This window comes from Bacillus rossius, chromosome 18, assembly GCF_032445375.1.
Source record: "Bacillus rossius redtenbacheri isolate Brsri chromosome 18, Brsri_v3, whole genome shotgun sequence".
Lineage (NCBI taxonomy): Eukaryota > Metazoa > Arthropoda > Insecta > Phasmatodea > Bacillidae > Bacillus > Bacillus rossius.
Window position 1 is genome coordinate 30,299,177 of NC_086345.1, and position 17,958 is coordinate 30,317,134.

General features: G+C 42.5%; 1 protein-coding gene across 3 annotated transcripts in view; it reads right to left on the reverse strand.

Moving 5' to 3' along the window:
- Window positions 1-17,958, reverse strand: part of LOC134541297 (protein singed) — an 86,962-nt gene that overhangs the window by 40,274 nt on the left and 28,730 nt on the right. Inside the window, exon 1 of one of the 3 annotated variants that reach the window (XM_063384619.1) lies at window positions 14,862-15,022. The exons of 1 other annotated variant lie outside the window; for it this stretch is intronic. In XM_063384619.1, the coding sequence (XP_063240689.1) occupies window positions 14,862-14,919 (58 nt within the window). In that variant the 5' untranslated portion in view covers window positions 14,920-15,022. Of the gene's footprint in view, window positions 1-7,470; window positions 7,578-14,861; window positions 15,023-17,958 lie in introns of those variants that run through there. One more of the 3 variants, XM_063384620.1, reaches the window with a different exon arrangement.

A 17,958-nucleotide genomic window follows, 5' to 3' on the forward strand; every position in this document is an offset into this window, starting at 1 on the left:
GCATCGTTGTCTTACATATCAAGCAAGCATCATTTCGAAATCTATATTAGTTAGTTAGTTATAAGCAGAATGAAAATAGCATTGAATGTAATGAGGTTAACGCGGGTTGCGTAGTGCCCCTGAAACACTGGAGTGGCCTCTCAAGGTCGTGGCCCGCTGGACAGCTGCGGGTCTGACTGCACCTGAAAGGGTCCGCGGCACGCCACTCACCCGTCCAAGCCGGGCCTATCTCGTGAGCACAATGAGCGGTGCTGGGCTCCGATTGGCGGCCAATTAGCCGATGATATCACGCACAAGGGCATTTGCGACTGCTGAAGGACAAGTTGCACTTCTGTTTCAATAGAAGAGATGGTTCGACTGATGGTTTGCATCGCGCGAATATGGAAATGACCAGGGAAGTAAAATATATGTAGATTCTCGAAGGGGGGTCCATGTACCCCTCAAAATCGTCCCCCCCCCCCACTTAGAAATAGGTTACGTCTATTTTAAATTTAATTTTGAGCTATTTTAACTGCATTTTCCTAATTATTTCCACTTCAAAACATTTTCAAATGACCATCTTCATGACATTAAGTAAACCTCAACGTCGGGAATAAAATGAACTCAGTTTTCAGATTGTTGGTCAATATTCTAACTATTGTTTGATAAACCCTCAACCCCCCCCCCCTCACATTTTTTTCCCCCCTACATTAATGCTCATCTGGAAATCTTTTAAACAGAACCACTTAATACTTTCACAGAATACAGACGTGACATCTGGACTTATTTTAAACCCAAATGGTAAAAACCTATTATACATTATTCTATTAATTTTTAAAAAATGAAAACTTGAGTTAAGTGAACACAGTTGGTAACAGCCTGAAGGAAGTTTTTCTCATACTTTCAGATCCGAAAGGCTTAAAAGAACTGAGTTTCTGTGACTAGGTTTAACGAAATTTTAAACTTAACAATGAAATGGCTCCTATAAAAGCAACAAAAAAAACTTGAGAAAATACTAAACCCTGGCTTTGGACCTGATTTTCGACAAGAAATTTTATTAAAATACCCATCTTGTTAAAATTTTGCAAACTTTGGTTTGCACCTTCCTGTAGATGGCAGCACCTTAGTTACACATTTCCGTTCCATTTCTTCCGTCGCAGTCACATAATTACTCCCACCAAAAAATAATGCCGTATACCGAGAGCCAAGATACTATATCCCCTGGAAGCTGCATCGTCCTCGTCCTTGTTTCCCGGTCGTCCTGACAGATGGGCGAGCGAGGGGAGGGGAGGGGCAGGCGCTATTTCCGGAGCAGCGGCGGGGACATTCGATCGCGGCCGGGAACTACCGGGGTGGCTCTCACAGACCCGCAGTCTGGTCGGGGCGTGACCTATGGCATCGCGGGCGGTGCTGTGTGCGCGGCAAGGGTAGTAGAGACAGCCTCTGTCGAGCCGAGCTCCACAGCGGCCGAGTGAATAGTGGCTACTTACGTATCAACGACACCGCAGCTACACATTTGGCGGTTATTTAAGAGGCCGCTCCAGTGTTTCAGGGGCACTACGCAACCCGCGTTAACCTCATAACATTCAATGTTTTTTTTTTTTTTTCATTTTGCTTATAACTAATTAACTAATATAGATCTCGAAATGATGCTTGCTTGATATGTAAGACAACGATGCTCTTATCAAAGCCCCTTTCTTCAAAAACGTGCATAAATTATTGTTCAAACCTAGACAATACACTTATGCATATTAGTAAAGATTAGTATAAAACCATAATTTATGCACGTTTTTGAAGAAAGGGGCTTTGATAAGAGCATCGTTGTCTAACATATCAAGCAAGCATCATTTCGAGATCTATATTAGTTAATAAGTTATAAGCAAAATGAAAATAGCATTGAATCTTATGAGGTTAACGCGGGTTGCGTAGTGCCCCTGAAACACTGGAGTGGCCTCTAAGTGCCGCCAATCTACACCTACAAATTTTTTTGCGACAATTTTTAAAAAAATAGTAGTCAATCGGATGGTTGGGTTATTTTTATTTATTTATTTTTTATTTATTATAATTATTTGAGTGTTAAATTTAAAAAAATGCTATAAACCAGTTTACAAGGTTGGTTAGGTTAGGTTAGATACATTAAAAAAAATACTCTAAAATGTCTAAAATGGTTAGGAATCCCCTATTACAATTTGGCTAACGTAACCAACCAAAAAGGACAACTTCTACGTAAGTACCGAAGTGTTGTTAATTTGAATGGTTGAATTACGTGTAACTGTAATGAGTCGGGCTATCCTGCCACAGGTGACAGCACTGCGTGGGACAACAGGTGGTCACGTGACGGGCGTGTGACGAGACAACAGGTGGTCACGTGACGGGCGTGTGACGAGACAACAGGTGGTCACGTGACGGGCGTGTGACGAGACAACAGGTGGTCACGTGACGGGCGTGTGACGAGACAACAGGTGGTCACGTGACGGGCGTGTGACGAGACAACAGGTGGTCACGTGACGGGCGTGTGACGAGACAACAGGTGGTCACGTGACGGGCGTGTGACGAGACAACAGGTGGTCACGTGACGGGCGTGTGACGAGACAACAGGTGGTCACGTGACGGGCGTGTGACGAGACAACAGGTGGTCACGTGACGGGCGTGTGACGAGACAACAGGTGGTCACGTGACGGGCGTGTGACGAGACAACAGGTGGTCACGTGACGGGCGTGTGACGAGACAACAGGTGGTCACGTGACGGGCGTGTGACGAGACAACAGGTGGTCACGTGACGGGCGTGTGACGAGACAACAGGTGGTCACGTGACGGGCGTGTGACGAGACAACAGGTGGTCACGTGACGGGCGTGTGACGAGACAACAGGTGGTCACGTGACGGGCGTGTGACGTCACTTGCGACATCAGTTATCACAGATTCACGTCGGAGTGTGACAATCCTCCACAGCCTGGGAAACAACTATCATGTATACTGCTACAATAACAACCAAAAGAATTTATCCCCTTTTTTTAGCAAAAAAAAAAACCACGCAGCTAATCCATATTATACATACATATATAGTATAATTGTATAGATAATTTCTTATTAAAAGGTAAAAAATAATTTGAATTAAAATAGATTATTGTTGATTTAATTGCATTTATATATTATTGAATATCTGTCTGTCTGATGAAATATTTGTGTGTTTGAAATCTTATGATTACAATTATAACCTGGCATGTATTTTATCTCACTGATGAGAGATATACCAATAAAACCAATTTTTTTACAACCAAGTGCAACCAACGATTGATATATTTTTTTATTGCATGATGAGATAATTAAAGAAAAAAATCAACGTGAGATTTTTCTCACGAGGACATAAACTAGTTTACTTTTAAAAAAAACAAAAAGCCGGAAAAATAACAGTGCGTTGCGACTTTTTAAAGACGACTTTAAAAAATGCTAAACGATCAGGAGTGGGGTGTTCCACGACAGTAAATAAACAGCGGCACACTTTGCAGTCCATTCATTGCAATGTTTGTTACAACTGTGAACTTAGCTGGTTGTTACCGTTCCAGTGGATTGTTGAAGCGAGCAGATTCACTTGTAACGCGCTTGGAGTTTTCTTCTGAAACATGGTTTTGTCCACACCAGGTCGGCAAGAAGTTACCTGCCCGTCTACAGTCCAAGAACGTCGGTTGCAACCACGGCGCGGTTAAAGCAGAAATTCGTTAGAAAATTGGAACAACGAGCAGTTCAGAGGAAGATCTACTCCGCTCCGAATAATTTTAACGAATCTCCATAAAGTTCTGAAAGTTTCGAAAAAAAAAAAAAAAAAAAAACGTATCTTGCGAGCTCTATCTTATCTATGAATCACAATATAAATGGCAATTAGCAACCATTAAGGGTATGTCGTTATTTTATATTTACGTTCAACACCATTATGTAAACGTCATGGACTATTTGAATGGCCGAACTTTAATCAAAATTAAAAACGTATGTGTATATATTATTGTGCATTCTTTTCACATGATTAGCTGTAAAAAGTTGAATATATATTATTGTGCATTCTTTTCACACGATTAGCTGTAAAAAGTTGAATTTTAAACAATTTCGTGCAGCATGGTGAGAACCAAATGGTAAAGTAACTGAAAATATTTTTTGTGTTTTAAGGCATTCCTGGTGGCCATCCGTGATACGGTTTTAATTCTCACAAAATTTCATTTTATTTATCAATTGAAAATCATAAAAATTCTGATTTTAAAGTCTAGGTAAAATTAAATAATTTGTTTCTGAGAGATATTAAACCATATTACATACTAGCCAGTAAAATTGACTGAACATAAATAGTCTAATTTTATATTCCATTTCATTCTTCTTATCCATACTTAGTGGAAACATTAAAAATGCAACTTTGCCAGATACTTTACAGCAAAACGTATGCTACACATATACATACATACAATTTTGTTAACTTTCAACCACTCACTCAAGAGAGACAGCAAGTTTATGTGGGATGTAAATAGCAAATATAAAATAATGACTAGAAATTGGACCACGAAAGTATTCACAGCACTGAACAGAAACCATACTACATCAGGTCATAGTTGCCATGTTCTTACAACGTCATTGAAGATAATCAGACCCGTGGAAGTTGCTCACATCTCTTCATCAACTAGAAGAGAGCTGAAGATCTTCAAACGGCTGAACAGATTTTCTTGAACCATAGCTAAGAAAACTCTCGGTCAAGTCACTTTTCAAACACAAAAAATACCTAAAATCAAAATAGGTTCGTTCGTTTGGGAGTTACGATGCCACAGACAGATACAGACACACACTTGACTTGAAACACCCCTCTGTTTGCGTCGGGGTTAAAAAAAAAAAAAAAAACTAGAAAACTAGAAAACTTCCAACACGCAAAAAAATTTGGATGTCGCAATCTCATCTGTCCGTCCGTCAAAAGTATACAAACAATTGGCGGAAGGATGGAATTTTTCGGGCCATCTCATTGGCTGGAGGTCGCGCGATTCACGGACGGACTATTGTAATTTCGGTTTCCGACTGCGTGCTTAGTTTACGGCCATTCGAATGTTGACCACACGCGACATGCTGTCTTCCAGGTTGTTCAGACTGTCTGCATATTCCTTCACGGCTCCCGTGCCGACGAGTGAAGTATGACTTAAATAATCCAGCGCAAAGTTGAACAGGCGTCACAAACAAACAAAAAATTAAATCAATAAATAAAAATAAACACCAGTTACACTGCGTTCAGGCCCGCCAACCCGGGCACACAAACTGCGCGCACAGCTCCAGAAAAAAAAAAAACTTTGCGATTTGAAAATTTGTCAAAATGTTTTCAGTGTTGTCTGTTAACGAAAAGCATTTACGAACATGGATTAGATAGTAGTCCCGTACCCCATTTAGTTTTAAAACATCATATTTAGAAGAGTGAAATTGGTTACTAAAAAGCGTGTTTTTTTTTTTTTTTTCAAAATAACTCTTAGGCATGAAAGCCCCAGAGGAACTACTAACTCCACCTGTATCTTCGTTTCTCTGCAACGTGTCTTGGTCGCCTCTCAGATCTGACAGTTTATTCCGACCTTACGGCCGGCATTCTCGCGTTCCCCTCCCACATATGCGCCCTAATAGGGTAGGGTGGGAGTACCTTCCAGTTCGCTTTTAATAATATTCCAGAGCTTTAAGAAAAACAGAACTGCTAGGGATCGCTCCCTGTTGTTTGATCGGGAAGGTGTTAGACCAGCGGCTGGGGCCACCAACCCAGCACAGTCGCCGCCTCAGTTCCTCTACCCCAGATCTGACAGTTGCCACGGCCCTGCGCATAGAGGCGACACCGCGCTAGAAGCACCAGCCAGAGTCGCACTTATCACCCCGCCTCGCCGACACACACACACCCCTGTGTCCTGGACACACCGCGTCACTTCACTCCAAGCAGATCCGCGCAAGGTAAGTGTAAGTGCAAGACCCGTCTCACAAGAAACGCTAATTTCTTTAAAGACTTTTTGACGTGACAACGCCTAATAAATCGATGAACGCCGGCTGCACGCACGAAAAAGTGTCCCGTTACGCACATTTTTTCCGTTGCGCTGTGTCCCGTTACGCTCATTGTACGCTTGCGCCGCACCGACAGAAGTGAAAACTTAAAACTTTGTTTATAAATGTGTAATATGAAATAATTTCTACGTCAAATGTACGTAAGAAAATGAATCTGATTAATAGTATAATTTGAAGTATTTATTCTTTCATTATTAAAATAAAAATGATTCAATTTTATTCATAAAAGTATGCAATCATTTCATCAATGTTTTGTTATGACGTTTTCACGTTAAACTATCGTCCGTAAACCGACTTTACAGACAACCAATTTTTGATCAAGTATTTAACACGATTACCTCCATTTCATTTCAAGGGCGTACAAGGAAATCTCACAAGTTTTTAAACCAAAGTTAAATGAAAAAAAAAAAAATACTTTTTTGTATATTCAGCTGTGTGTGTGTGTATGTATGTGTGTGTATGTGTGTGTGTGTATGTATGTGTGTGTGTGTGTGTGTGAGATATTGGCATAAAAATAAAAATGATTCAATTTTATTCATAAAAGTATGCAATCATTTCATCAATGTTTTGTTATGACGTTTTCACGTTAAACTATCGTCCGTAAACCGACTTTACAGACAACCAATTTTTGATCAAGTATTTAACACGATTACCTCCATTTCATTTCAAGGGCGTACAAGGAAATCTCACAAGTTTTTAAACCAAAGTTAAATGAAAAAAAAAAAAATACTTTTTTGTATATTCAGCTGTGTGTGTGTGTATGTATGTGTGTGTATGTGTGTGTGTGTATGTGTGTGTGTATGTATGTGTGTGTGTGTGTGAGATATTGGCATACGTGCATGGTACCTACACTTGTTAAATGTAATGCGCAACAGTATTAAGAATACACACACAAGGTCATGTACACCGATCTGCCAAAATTTTTTTTTTCTTTAACTCGGCTTTGTAGGTTTTCCTAGTACGTCCAACACGGTTTGTACCGTCGCAGATATGCTCCAAGTGTAGAGAGAACAGATGAGTCGAAGGGGGGTAATGGGAGGGGGGGGGGGGCAGGGTTGCTACGAGCTAATTCCCCGACTGCACGTCTTCGTAAACAATTAAAATAATGTATGGTAATTGAGATCATATTTCATTAAATATTAGAACGAAAAGAATATTAATTTAATGATTTACAAGTGCTTAGCTTACATGAATGAAGACGAGCCCACTAAACGTTCATTTAAATATATATATTTTTACCTATCTTTACCTGTCAAAGGTTGCACATAGGTATTGTCTCCGGTGTTCCGTGGTGGTGCAGAGCGGCGGTATGCTCTAATCTCAGAGGGAACATGTACTCGTACTTGACGGAGCTGAGACCCCCCCTAAAGCCACCGAGTGTGTTTGTAAACACTGCGGGAGGGGGGCAGGACAGGATGCATGCACACGGTACCTGCAGCGGGGGCCAAGATGAAAGATCCAGACCGCGGCCAGGGAGATCTGGACCTTTGATCTTGTAGCTTCTGCGTCCGGGCGCGCACTGGCCGGGCAGCGGCGCTGCAGCATCGAGCCGGCACCTGCGCGCATGCGCATTGCGCCCGCACCGGCCAGGCTATACCCCCTCCCCTCTCCTCCACCTCCCTCCCCACAGACGAGACAGCCGAGCAACCGATCGCGCATCTTCGGTTGTTTTTTGACGTGAGAACGTCTAATAATAATAATAGTTTCTTAGTTTCTTAGGTGCTGACAGTGCAACCACTCACCACCAGGGGCGCTTGCGTCCCTGGTCACTAAATCCAGTCCTGGACAAATAGCAAAGCGGACCACGAGTCCAAGTGCCCAACCCCCGCGTGGTAGACTCTTTTCTACTCTGTCCAACACTTCATCCAGACCATCCTCTGTCTCCTGTGAATTCCTACACGTAATGGCATGCCAAATTGCATCCCGCATGAATGTGCCCAGGGTTTTCCCTGTGTCCATGCAGGTTTTACCTGGGCCCAACCTATCTCCAGTTATAGTCTAGATTTAAGAGTGAGGGGAGTTAGTCATGGCGCCAATCGCTGCCATGGCTGGCCAATCCCCTCCTAGCACATGATGCATGCGACCCTCTCCCTGCATGGCTAATCCCAGCATGACCAGGCGCATAGGCTTCGGCCTGAGACGCACATAGGTCCCTCCCTAACCCGGACCTCTCCAAAATACACTTAGTTTTAGTTAGGTTAGGAAAAAAAAAACGTCTAATAAATCGCCGCATCTATCTCTCTCTCTTCCACTCGACTGTTTATAAAGTGAAGTGACAAGTTAATGTGGTTTTCATTGCTTATTACAACAACAATTTCGGCAATAAAGGTTAATTATTCTTGCATTTTAAAAATCTGATTACTAGTATAATTTCAAATATTTATTATTTTATTATTAAAATAAAAAGGATTCAATTTTATTCATAAAGTATGCAATCATTTCATCAATGTTTTGTTATGACGTCGCGTTAAACTATCGTCCGTAAACCGACTTTTTTTTTTGTGACTCGATTCAGACCGTATCACCACCTTATCCTTATAAGAGTGAAAACGGTTGAAATGCGTGTTTTAAGAACACATGTTTAGGCATGACATCTTGCAAGCCCTCGAGGGACCTGCACTACCCCTGCGTGTAGTGTCGTGGTTAGCGCTCGGCCCCACAGACGAGAAGTCCCGTCAGCAGACCCCTGGATGCAGACGGGTCGATACCACAACGCCGAAATACCAACAACGCCGAAATACCAACAACGCCGAAATACCAACAACGCCGAAATACCAACAACGCCGAAATACCAACAACGCCGAAATACCAACAACGCCGAAATACCAACAACGCCGAAATACCAACAACGCCGAAATACCAACAACGCCGAAATACCAACAACGCCGAAATACCAACAACGCCGAAATACCAACAACGCCGAAATACCAACAACGCCGAAATACCAACAACGCCGAAATACCAACAACGCCGAAATACCAACAACGCCGAAATACCAACAACGCCGAAATACCAACAACGCCGAAATACCAACAACGCCGAAATACCAACAACGCCGAAATACCAACAACGCCGAAATACCAACAACGCCGAAATACCAACAACGCCGAAATACCAACAACGCCGAAATACCAACAACGCCGAAATACCAACAACGCCGAAATACCAACAACGCCGAAATACCACAACGCCGAAATACCACAACGCCGAAATACCAACAACGCCGAAATACCAACAACGCCGAAATACCAACAACGCCGAAATACCACAACGCCGAAATACCACAACGCCGAAATACCACAACGCCGAAATACCACAACGCCGAAATACCACAACGCCGAAATACCACAACGCCGAAATACCACAACGCCGAAATACCACAACGCCGAAATACCACAACGCCGAAATACCACAACGCCGAAATACCACAACGCCGAAATACCACAACGCCGAAATACCACAACGCCGGAATACCAACAACGCCGAAATACCAACAACGCCGAAATACCAACAACGCCGAAATACCAACAACGCCGAAATACCACAACGCCGAATTACCACAACGCCGAAATACCAACAACGCCGAAATACCAACAACGCCGAAATACCAACAACGCCGAAATACCACAACGCCGAAATACCACAACGCCTAATGTCAAAGTTGACCACAACGCCGAAATACCATAACGCCGAATGTCAAAATTGACCACATCGCAGAAATACCATAACGCCGAATGTCAAAATTGACCACATCGCCAACAGCTAGAAAACTGCTGTGTACCACAACGCCGAAATAACAAATGAATGAATTTGTGTGTGTTTCTTAAATGTACCTTAACGCATAAATACCACAATCAAACCTAACCTAGCCTAATACAACCTAACCTAACTTAGCCTAGCCTAACCTAGTCTAACCTTTGTGGCAGTCCTGCAGTGACATTTTTCAGCGTTAGTGTATTTCGGCGTTGTGGTACACAGCAGTTTTCTATCTGTCGACGTTGTGGTCAATTTGGCATTTCGGCGTTATGGTACGTCCTCGATGCAGACCTCCGAGGCTGCCGACGGCCTCTAGGGGTAGGCGGCGGGCGGTCACATCAAACAGGGGCCGCCACGTCTGGCATTCCTGCTCGGCAGGGAATCTTATCGCAGCTTCCCCGGATTACCGACCGAGGCGCTCACATCTGCCGGATTAGCGAGCTCCAGGCTCTCGTGAAGTCGATTAATTACCGTCGCCGCACTGCCGACTGTGTGTACCCTAATCGCGCGAGAAACTTCACCTTATCGAGCATTCCATGGCCTCCCGGGGCAAACACACGAGACTTCACAGACAGAGGGATAGGAAATATGTAGCGAATATACATATATGAAACAAGTACGAGTGTATGCTGTGCGAGTGTACGAGTGTATGCTGTGCGAGTGTACGAGTGTATGCTGTGCGAGTGTACGAGTGTATGCTGTGCGAGTGTACGAGTGTATGCTGTGCGAGTGTACGAGTGTATGCTGTGCGAGTGTACGAGTGTATGCTGTGCGAGTGTACGAGTGTATGCTGTGCGAGTGTACGAGTGTATGCTGTGCGAGTGTACGAGTGTATGCTGTGCGAGTGTACGAGTGTATGCTGTGCGAGTGTACGAGTGTATGCTGTGCGAGTGTACGAGTGTATGCTGTGCGAGTGTACGAGTGTATGCTGTGCGAGTGTACGAGTGTATGCTGTGCGAGTGTACGAGTGTATGCTGTGCGAGTGTACGAGTGTATGCTGTGCGAGTGTACGAGTGTATGCTGTGCGAGTGTGCGAGTGTATGCTGTGCGAGTGTGTGCGAGTGTATGCTGTGCGAGTGTGTGCGAGTGTATGCTGTGCGAGTGTGTGCGAGTGTATGCTGTGCGAGTGTATGCTGTGCGAGTGTGCGAGGGTATGCTGTGCGAGTGTACGAGTGTATGCGAGTGTGTGCGAGTGTACAAGTGTATGCTGTGCGAGTGTGTGCGAGTGTACAAGTGTGTGCGAGTGTACAAGTGTATGCTGTGCGAGTGTACAAGTGTAAGCGAGTGTGCACTAACGCTAACCAAACATGCCGTCCAGCGCTGCTGTTCCCGGCAAGTAACCAGGTGGCTGGTGAAGTACATAACAATTAATTGTTAAGACATGGCGTCGAGAACCCTTCAACGAGTGTTCGACTCTGGGGCTTTATCCGATACAACAATCCCCTCCCCCCACCCTCGAGTGCGCTCCAAGGCCGGGCGCTGCTCTTTTGTTCTTCTGGACGTCCTGATCTCGAGTGGGCGCAGGGTGTCCACAAGGAAAAAAAATATTTCGTACCAATTTAGGCAAGAAAAAAGCAATAGATTTGAAAAAAAAAGTACTAAATTATAATTTGTTATGGTTTTTAACAATTCAGGAAGTTATTATGACATTGCAATGCTCTATATCACACCACACACAAATACATTCCATAGTTTTTTTAAAAATAATTACGCTTAGTAATAAAACATATTGGAGTTACTGTAATATTATTATGTTACAGAAAAAAAGTACTAGATCTGAGCGTAAATGTACTACACCGCTAAAAAAAACTTATGAAAGTACTAGATCTAGTACGAACAAGGGCGTAGCCAGGGAGGGGGGGGGGTTAGGGGTTCAAACCACCCCCCCCCCTTAGCCACAGAACTTTAATATTTTATTTATCACTCAAATTTCATATTAAAATTAATAAAAAATTTACCATTTACAATATTTAAATTAAAGTACCGAAAACTGCTAAAATAGCACTATTTTACACCTTAAAATCCTAATTTTTCAGGGGGAGGACCCCCGGACCCACAGGCTTTAATACGGGAGAGGGGGGGGGGGGGCGCCATGCTTCTTAACACCCCCCCATACACAAATCCTGGCTACGCCACCGAGTACGAAAGTACTGGGCGCAATGTGACCTCTCACGGGCCTCGCTCTGGAAGGGTTGTGGGAGAGGAGATGGAGGCGAGATGGAGGCGAGATGGAGGCGAGATGGAGGCGAGGTGGAGGCGAGGTGGAGGCGAGATGGAGGAGAGGTGGAGGAGAGGTGGGAGGAGCGCACGGCCGCCGGAAGGACTCGAGGCAGTATCGATTACCGTCGCTGGACCGAGGTGCCAGTCTCGCCGCCTGCATCCTGCCCGCAGCATCCAGCATTTCAGACGAGCGACTGCGCGCGTGGAGTTACACCAGGCGACGACTGTTCACTCCCAACAGGGTGTTGAAGCTAGGTACTGCAGTTCGTCCAATCACACATGTATAAATAATGCCGTAGCTAGTGACGGTCGCCGGAAGGGGGTGTAAGCTTTTGGACATACGCCATTGCTAAGCACATGTATGTGTGTAGAAGAAAAATACAAAAAACACAAATTAAACAGGAATAAGGTCAACAAACAAAGAAAAACAAAGAAAAATGACAACAGCAATTTTTGCTTGATTTGTGTTTTTTGTGTTTTGTTTTTTTGTAGTTTTCTTCTACAGACATACATGTGCTTAGCAATGGCGTATGTCCAAAAGTTTACATCAAGTCATGCACTCCCATTGCACAAATCTTTCAAAGATAATAAGACAAAATACATGGGGTGCGGCCGCCTAAGTGCTGCAAGTGAAACTTCACAGATATACAGTGAGCTGCACTAATGTGTGGTCTCACGCAAACACGACTTCTAACGCCCCGCTCTGATCCTTGCCCTAAGAGCGTTGCACTTTTACGTTACGCTCTGATGACGTCATCGCCTCGTCTCACCCCACCGGCTAAAAAAAGCAGTTTCTGGTGTTGGCTAGTGTGTTGCGCTGATAAGTCGCGATGTATATGTTACTGCGACGCAAGTGATATGGGCCAGGAAGTGCGATTACAATATTTTATTTGAAAAATATTATGAATACATTCACACTTAATTTACAGTGTAGAATAAATAGCATTCAGTGCTGCCCTGCTTAGCTATAAAAATGATTTTATGCAGTCGTTGATTATGATAAGTTTTCATATTTCCTTTCAATTTCAATAGTTAATGACTATGTGGTCATAAAGCATTCTGCATGAAAAAAAAATTGAATGCAAAAAATTAATAATTATTTCAAATTATAAACTATTATTAGCAGCAGTCGATCACTATTAGTAAAAAACTATGCCATTAAATTAAGTGCTGTGTCAAACACGGTAAAAGAAAAATACTAAAGGATAGAGAACATGGGGACAAAAAACTGGAAAGCAAGATGGCGTCTTTCAGCTAAGTCGTATTATTATAAGTAAAATTGAAATATTAACAGACGATACTTTTAATTAAAGAGAGAAAATTTTTAACAATGTATTGTTCCAAATATTTCTATAAAAAAGTGTTTCAGATACATTTTTAAAACTGTTTATCACACTATAAAGTTGTGCTCTATTGCGCTTATCTGAAACAAGGACGGCGCTACTGGCAGTGTGCTAAAAACGTCGAGACAGTAACAAAGAAGACATAAAGCGACTTTGACACGAAGACAGCACAGACTAAAACAGAAAGCTTCATAAGACAACAATTACGACGTTGTGCTATTCATGTTTTTTGACATCGGCTGATTCTAGCTTGTGTGTGTTTTTGTATGTTCCTTTTGTACAATAATATTTTTTGATCCGATATTTAGGTTTTCTTACGACATACAGTGTACCCAGCAATGACGGCTGTCCAAAATACATCTTGAACCCATCAATGCCCATTGCCACGACCATTCAAAGAACAGTCACTGTTGCCAAATTTATATTACCCACATTAACATTTAAATTCTTATTTTGTGTATCAAAATTTTTAATGATTTAATGTACTATTAGTTAATATTTAATACCATAATTAACGTCTTGATAGTATTATTACAGTTGTAGCAATTTTGAAAGAATACATCAATTCTAAGTCCTACCTATTATTTCACAGTAGTTATTATTTTTTTTTTTAGCAGTCAGTGACCATTAATAAAAAGGCTTTCCATATGTTATGTTCCTATGGTCAAACAGCCACACATGTTACTATTTAAGATATAAAAAAATGTTATGACACAAAATGGTTTGAAACCAAGATGGCGTCTTTCAGTTACGTTTCCTTAGAAGTAAAAATTTAATACAATCTAATTATTCTATTTATGAAATACAAAAACAAGAAAATTTAATGTCTAAAATTCTCATTATACAATTTTTTTTAAATAAATAAATATTTTTAACGATATTTATTACATTATGAAATAGGGTATATCTGGCAACAGCGCCCGCTGAAGCAATTGCAAAGAGGCAGTAAATGCCCCATCACACCGCATCCTGCACACTTGGCGGTCGCGAGTGGAGGCCTACGCCACGGTCATTAAGGCCCACGTACAGCCAGGGCGTGTGTTCAGGCGCGGTGCTTCTGGCGCGGCATCGCCTCTAAGCGCATACGGCAACTGGCGGAGAAATGAAGGTTAACGTGTCAAGTGCTGTCAAGAAACTGTACCGGGTGCTTCATGACTTAATAATTACTCTGACAACACGGTGTTCATGCCATGCAGTACGTGCCTCGAAAAAGTCAAATCGATGGTTGTTCCAATCGAGTGGAAGAGAGATAGATGCGGCTCAAGCGTACGGGACACTTTTTCGGGCGTGCAGCCTGCGTTTTATCGATTTATTAGACGTTGTCACGTCAAAAAAACCGCCAAGCCTTACCATTTTAGAATTTTTCTGCTTCTTCCCGATTTTCGAGAATCCCCCATAGCAGCTGCCCAGATATAACATGATAGCTTACAAACACTGCAATGAGGTATGCCCGGGCAACGCAGGCGACGCTAGAGCTCTGACGAACAGCTGAGAGATGACGTACCTGGGTGCTTGTAGACTATCAGCACGCGAGTGGGACTCGTCCAGTCGCCACGAGACATCCCGACACGTACACTACTACACCGCACACAACATGGCCGCCGGGCATAGACATGGCACACACGGCCGGCTCGCTGTTCCTCCTTGGGCGCCCGCAGGCTTGCCAACCCAGCATTCATCACCACCTCTCACTCGGGAAGCCTTTTTTCCACAGACGAGAGAGCCAAACGCCCGATCGTGCATCTTCGGTTTTTTTTTTTTTTTAGTTCATTGTAAAAGGTTAGGTTAGCTACATTATAAATACCTACTTTAAAACATCGTGGGCGGTTTATTTGGTTAGGATAGCTAAATTAAAGATACGGTGAAATCATGTGAACGGTTTCCTAGCCCTGGATAGCTACATATTAAAAAGTTATTTGCTAAGCAACCATAAAATGATTTTACAGTATTTTTAATGTAGCGTGATAAATATACAGAAAAAATATATATAAGCTTTTCAAATATCAACATTTCTGGATGAGAATATAACACTTTCTGCCTCTAGAATGCGCTGCATGAACTGTAAACGTCACTTGCCGACATCACGCGCAGATACCGGCACGAAAACAGTCGGCCATTTTAAATTATTAGATTCGGCTCCGATAAAAGCGAAAAAGACTTTAAAAAAATCCTGAACACCCGGCTTTGGAGCTGACATTCGGCAAGGAATCTTATTAAACCACTGCCATCTTGCAAAAGTTTGCTAAACAGTTAATACTACAAAGTTTTCGCAAACGTTATAAGCTATGGCATTACTAATATATTAACCTAAAAACATATAAAAACACGTAACACTAAATATATGTTTGTATATATGTTTTTGCTTAATCGACTGAACTCAGTCTGTAAATACTTCCTACAAACATACCTTAATCTTATTGAACTGATTTAATATTACTTAATTTTATATTGTTGTTATTAAAAATTGAAAACATTCCAATGACGAGGTTTGAACTATTTCAAAAATGCACCCTCGAGCTTTAGAGCACCCTGGGCTACACTGCAGTGCTATCGAGTCTAATGGGATTGTGCAAGGAGAATATGTAATATAATCACTGTAATGATTATATAAAAATATTATTAAAACTTGAAATTACTTTTTACTATGACTAATTTAGTTTACCAATATATTCCAGGGTAGTTTCGCGATCATAAAAGTTTTATTCGGCACACCGACGCGTTTGGTTATGTCCCTTAATGTGCACGGAAGTGACTATATACGGGTTCATGTTGCTACACGTCGAGTCCTTCAAACTTTGTGACAACACTTCCGCTCATCTACTACCGTCCCATTTCCACGAAGATGGCTACTATCAAATGCCGTATACCGAGAGCTTAGATGTTTACACATAAGGAAAATATTAATTACGTAATAAAGGTTGCGTCTAGATCGAATGTGCTCTGTGGCGTAACATCCGGCAACAGCGCCCGTCGGGAAAACGACCGCGCTACCGGAAAGAGATAATGCTCACTGCAGGGCACGCTAGTGACACGTTTGTCGGAGCAGTGGAAATTATACATTTCGTAAAAATACACAATTCATATTAAACGTTAGGTTTGTTTTGAAAAAAAAAATATAAGGAAATTAGATCTTATTTTCTTTACAAACTGCAATCTTCTGCACTTCTCAGAAGGCCAGTTCGCAACGAAATTAAAACTACATGTTCGTCTGCACTTTTCTAATATTTTACAAGAACGTACGAGTTGTGTTGAGACAAGTTTAATTCCAACAATTAATTTTGTGACCTTTGCTGTATTTTCTTGACATACAATTATAAGTTTATAATAATTCTTATGATAAATGTATTACACATATTGGACTTCAGAGAGAAGTAAATTGCCCCGGACCTCACACTTGTGGCGGCCGTCAGCACATCTGACTCGCCTCGCGGTGTTCCTCTCTGGTGGTGTGCAGGCCGCGAACTGCAGGGAGGGGGGTCCCCGCTGCTCGGGGGAACTGGAGGCGCCAGTGCCGGAGGAAGTCGCCGCTACACCCCTCGAAATGTGCGGGGAAAACGGTCCAAAAGTTCCGAATTCGCCTCCATCAATGCGTCGCTGCTCATGGTTACCATCTTCCTTCAGGTGGATAAAAATAAAAGGAGATGTATATTGATTAAAATTAGATCAAAACTCAATTTCCGTACGTAGCTCAGCTTTTTTTTTAATAGACCTTGAAAACCGATACTTTTCGCCCCACCCTATATTATGAAAACTACTCATACTATCCAGCGGAACTGCCCAAAACTACTCGACGTGTGTGTGCGTGTGTATATGTGTGTATGTTTGTGTATATGTGTGTGTATGTTTGTGTATGTGTGTGTATGTTTGTGTATGTGTGTGTGTATGTGCGTGTCTCGACTGCGGAACACTCCGGCGACCGTAACTGGGTCGCCGCGGCTACTGGAGCGGCTACTGGAGCGGCTACTGGAGCGGCTACTGGAGCGGCTTCCAGAAACAGCTGCCTCTCACGACCTCTGATCGTCACAGTCGGGGACTGTCAGGCTCTGCCTCGTCCCGCACTGTGCTCCAGTACAACCCCCGTCCTTACAAACCAGCCACTTTCAACTTGAAACTGTTTCCACATCACACGGGACAATATGGCGCAGCAATTAGATGGGGGAGGTGGGGGGGGGGGGGAAGGGGATGTCTGTAAAGTCGGTTTACGGACGATAATTTTACGTGATAACGTCATAAGAAAACATTTATGAAACATTGCATACATTTTAATTTTCAAACATTATTTACAGTTATTGCTAATTTAATTTATAAATAATTTGTTTGAATATAATCACGAACAATTAGTTAAAAAGCCCGCATTAACCTGTTTGATATTATAGAAGATTTTCTCGCACGGTGGTTAGCCGGTTCTTGCACGCTCGGCTCAGGCGGAACGTTGGCAATTTCTCGTGCGTGCAGCCCCGGCGTTCATCGATTTATAAGACGTCATCACGTCAAAAGGTATTTAAAACTGTTTCCACATCACACAGAACAATTGGTTGTCTAATTAATATCGCGAAACAATTGTCTGTGGAAAAAAAATCTTCACGCAGTTACCACGCAAT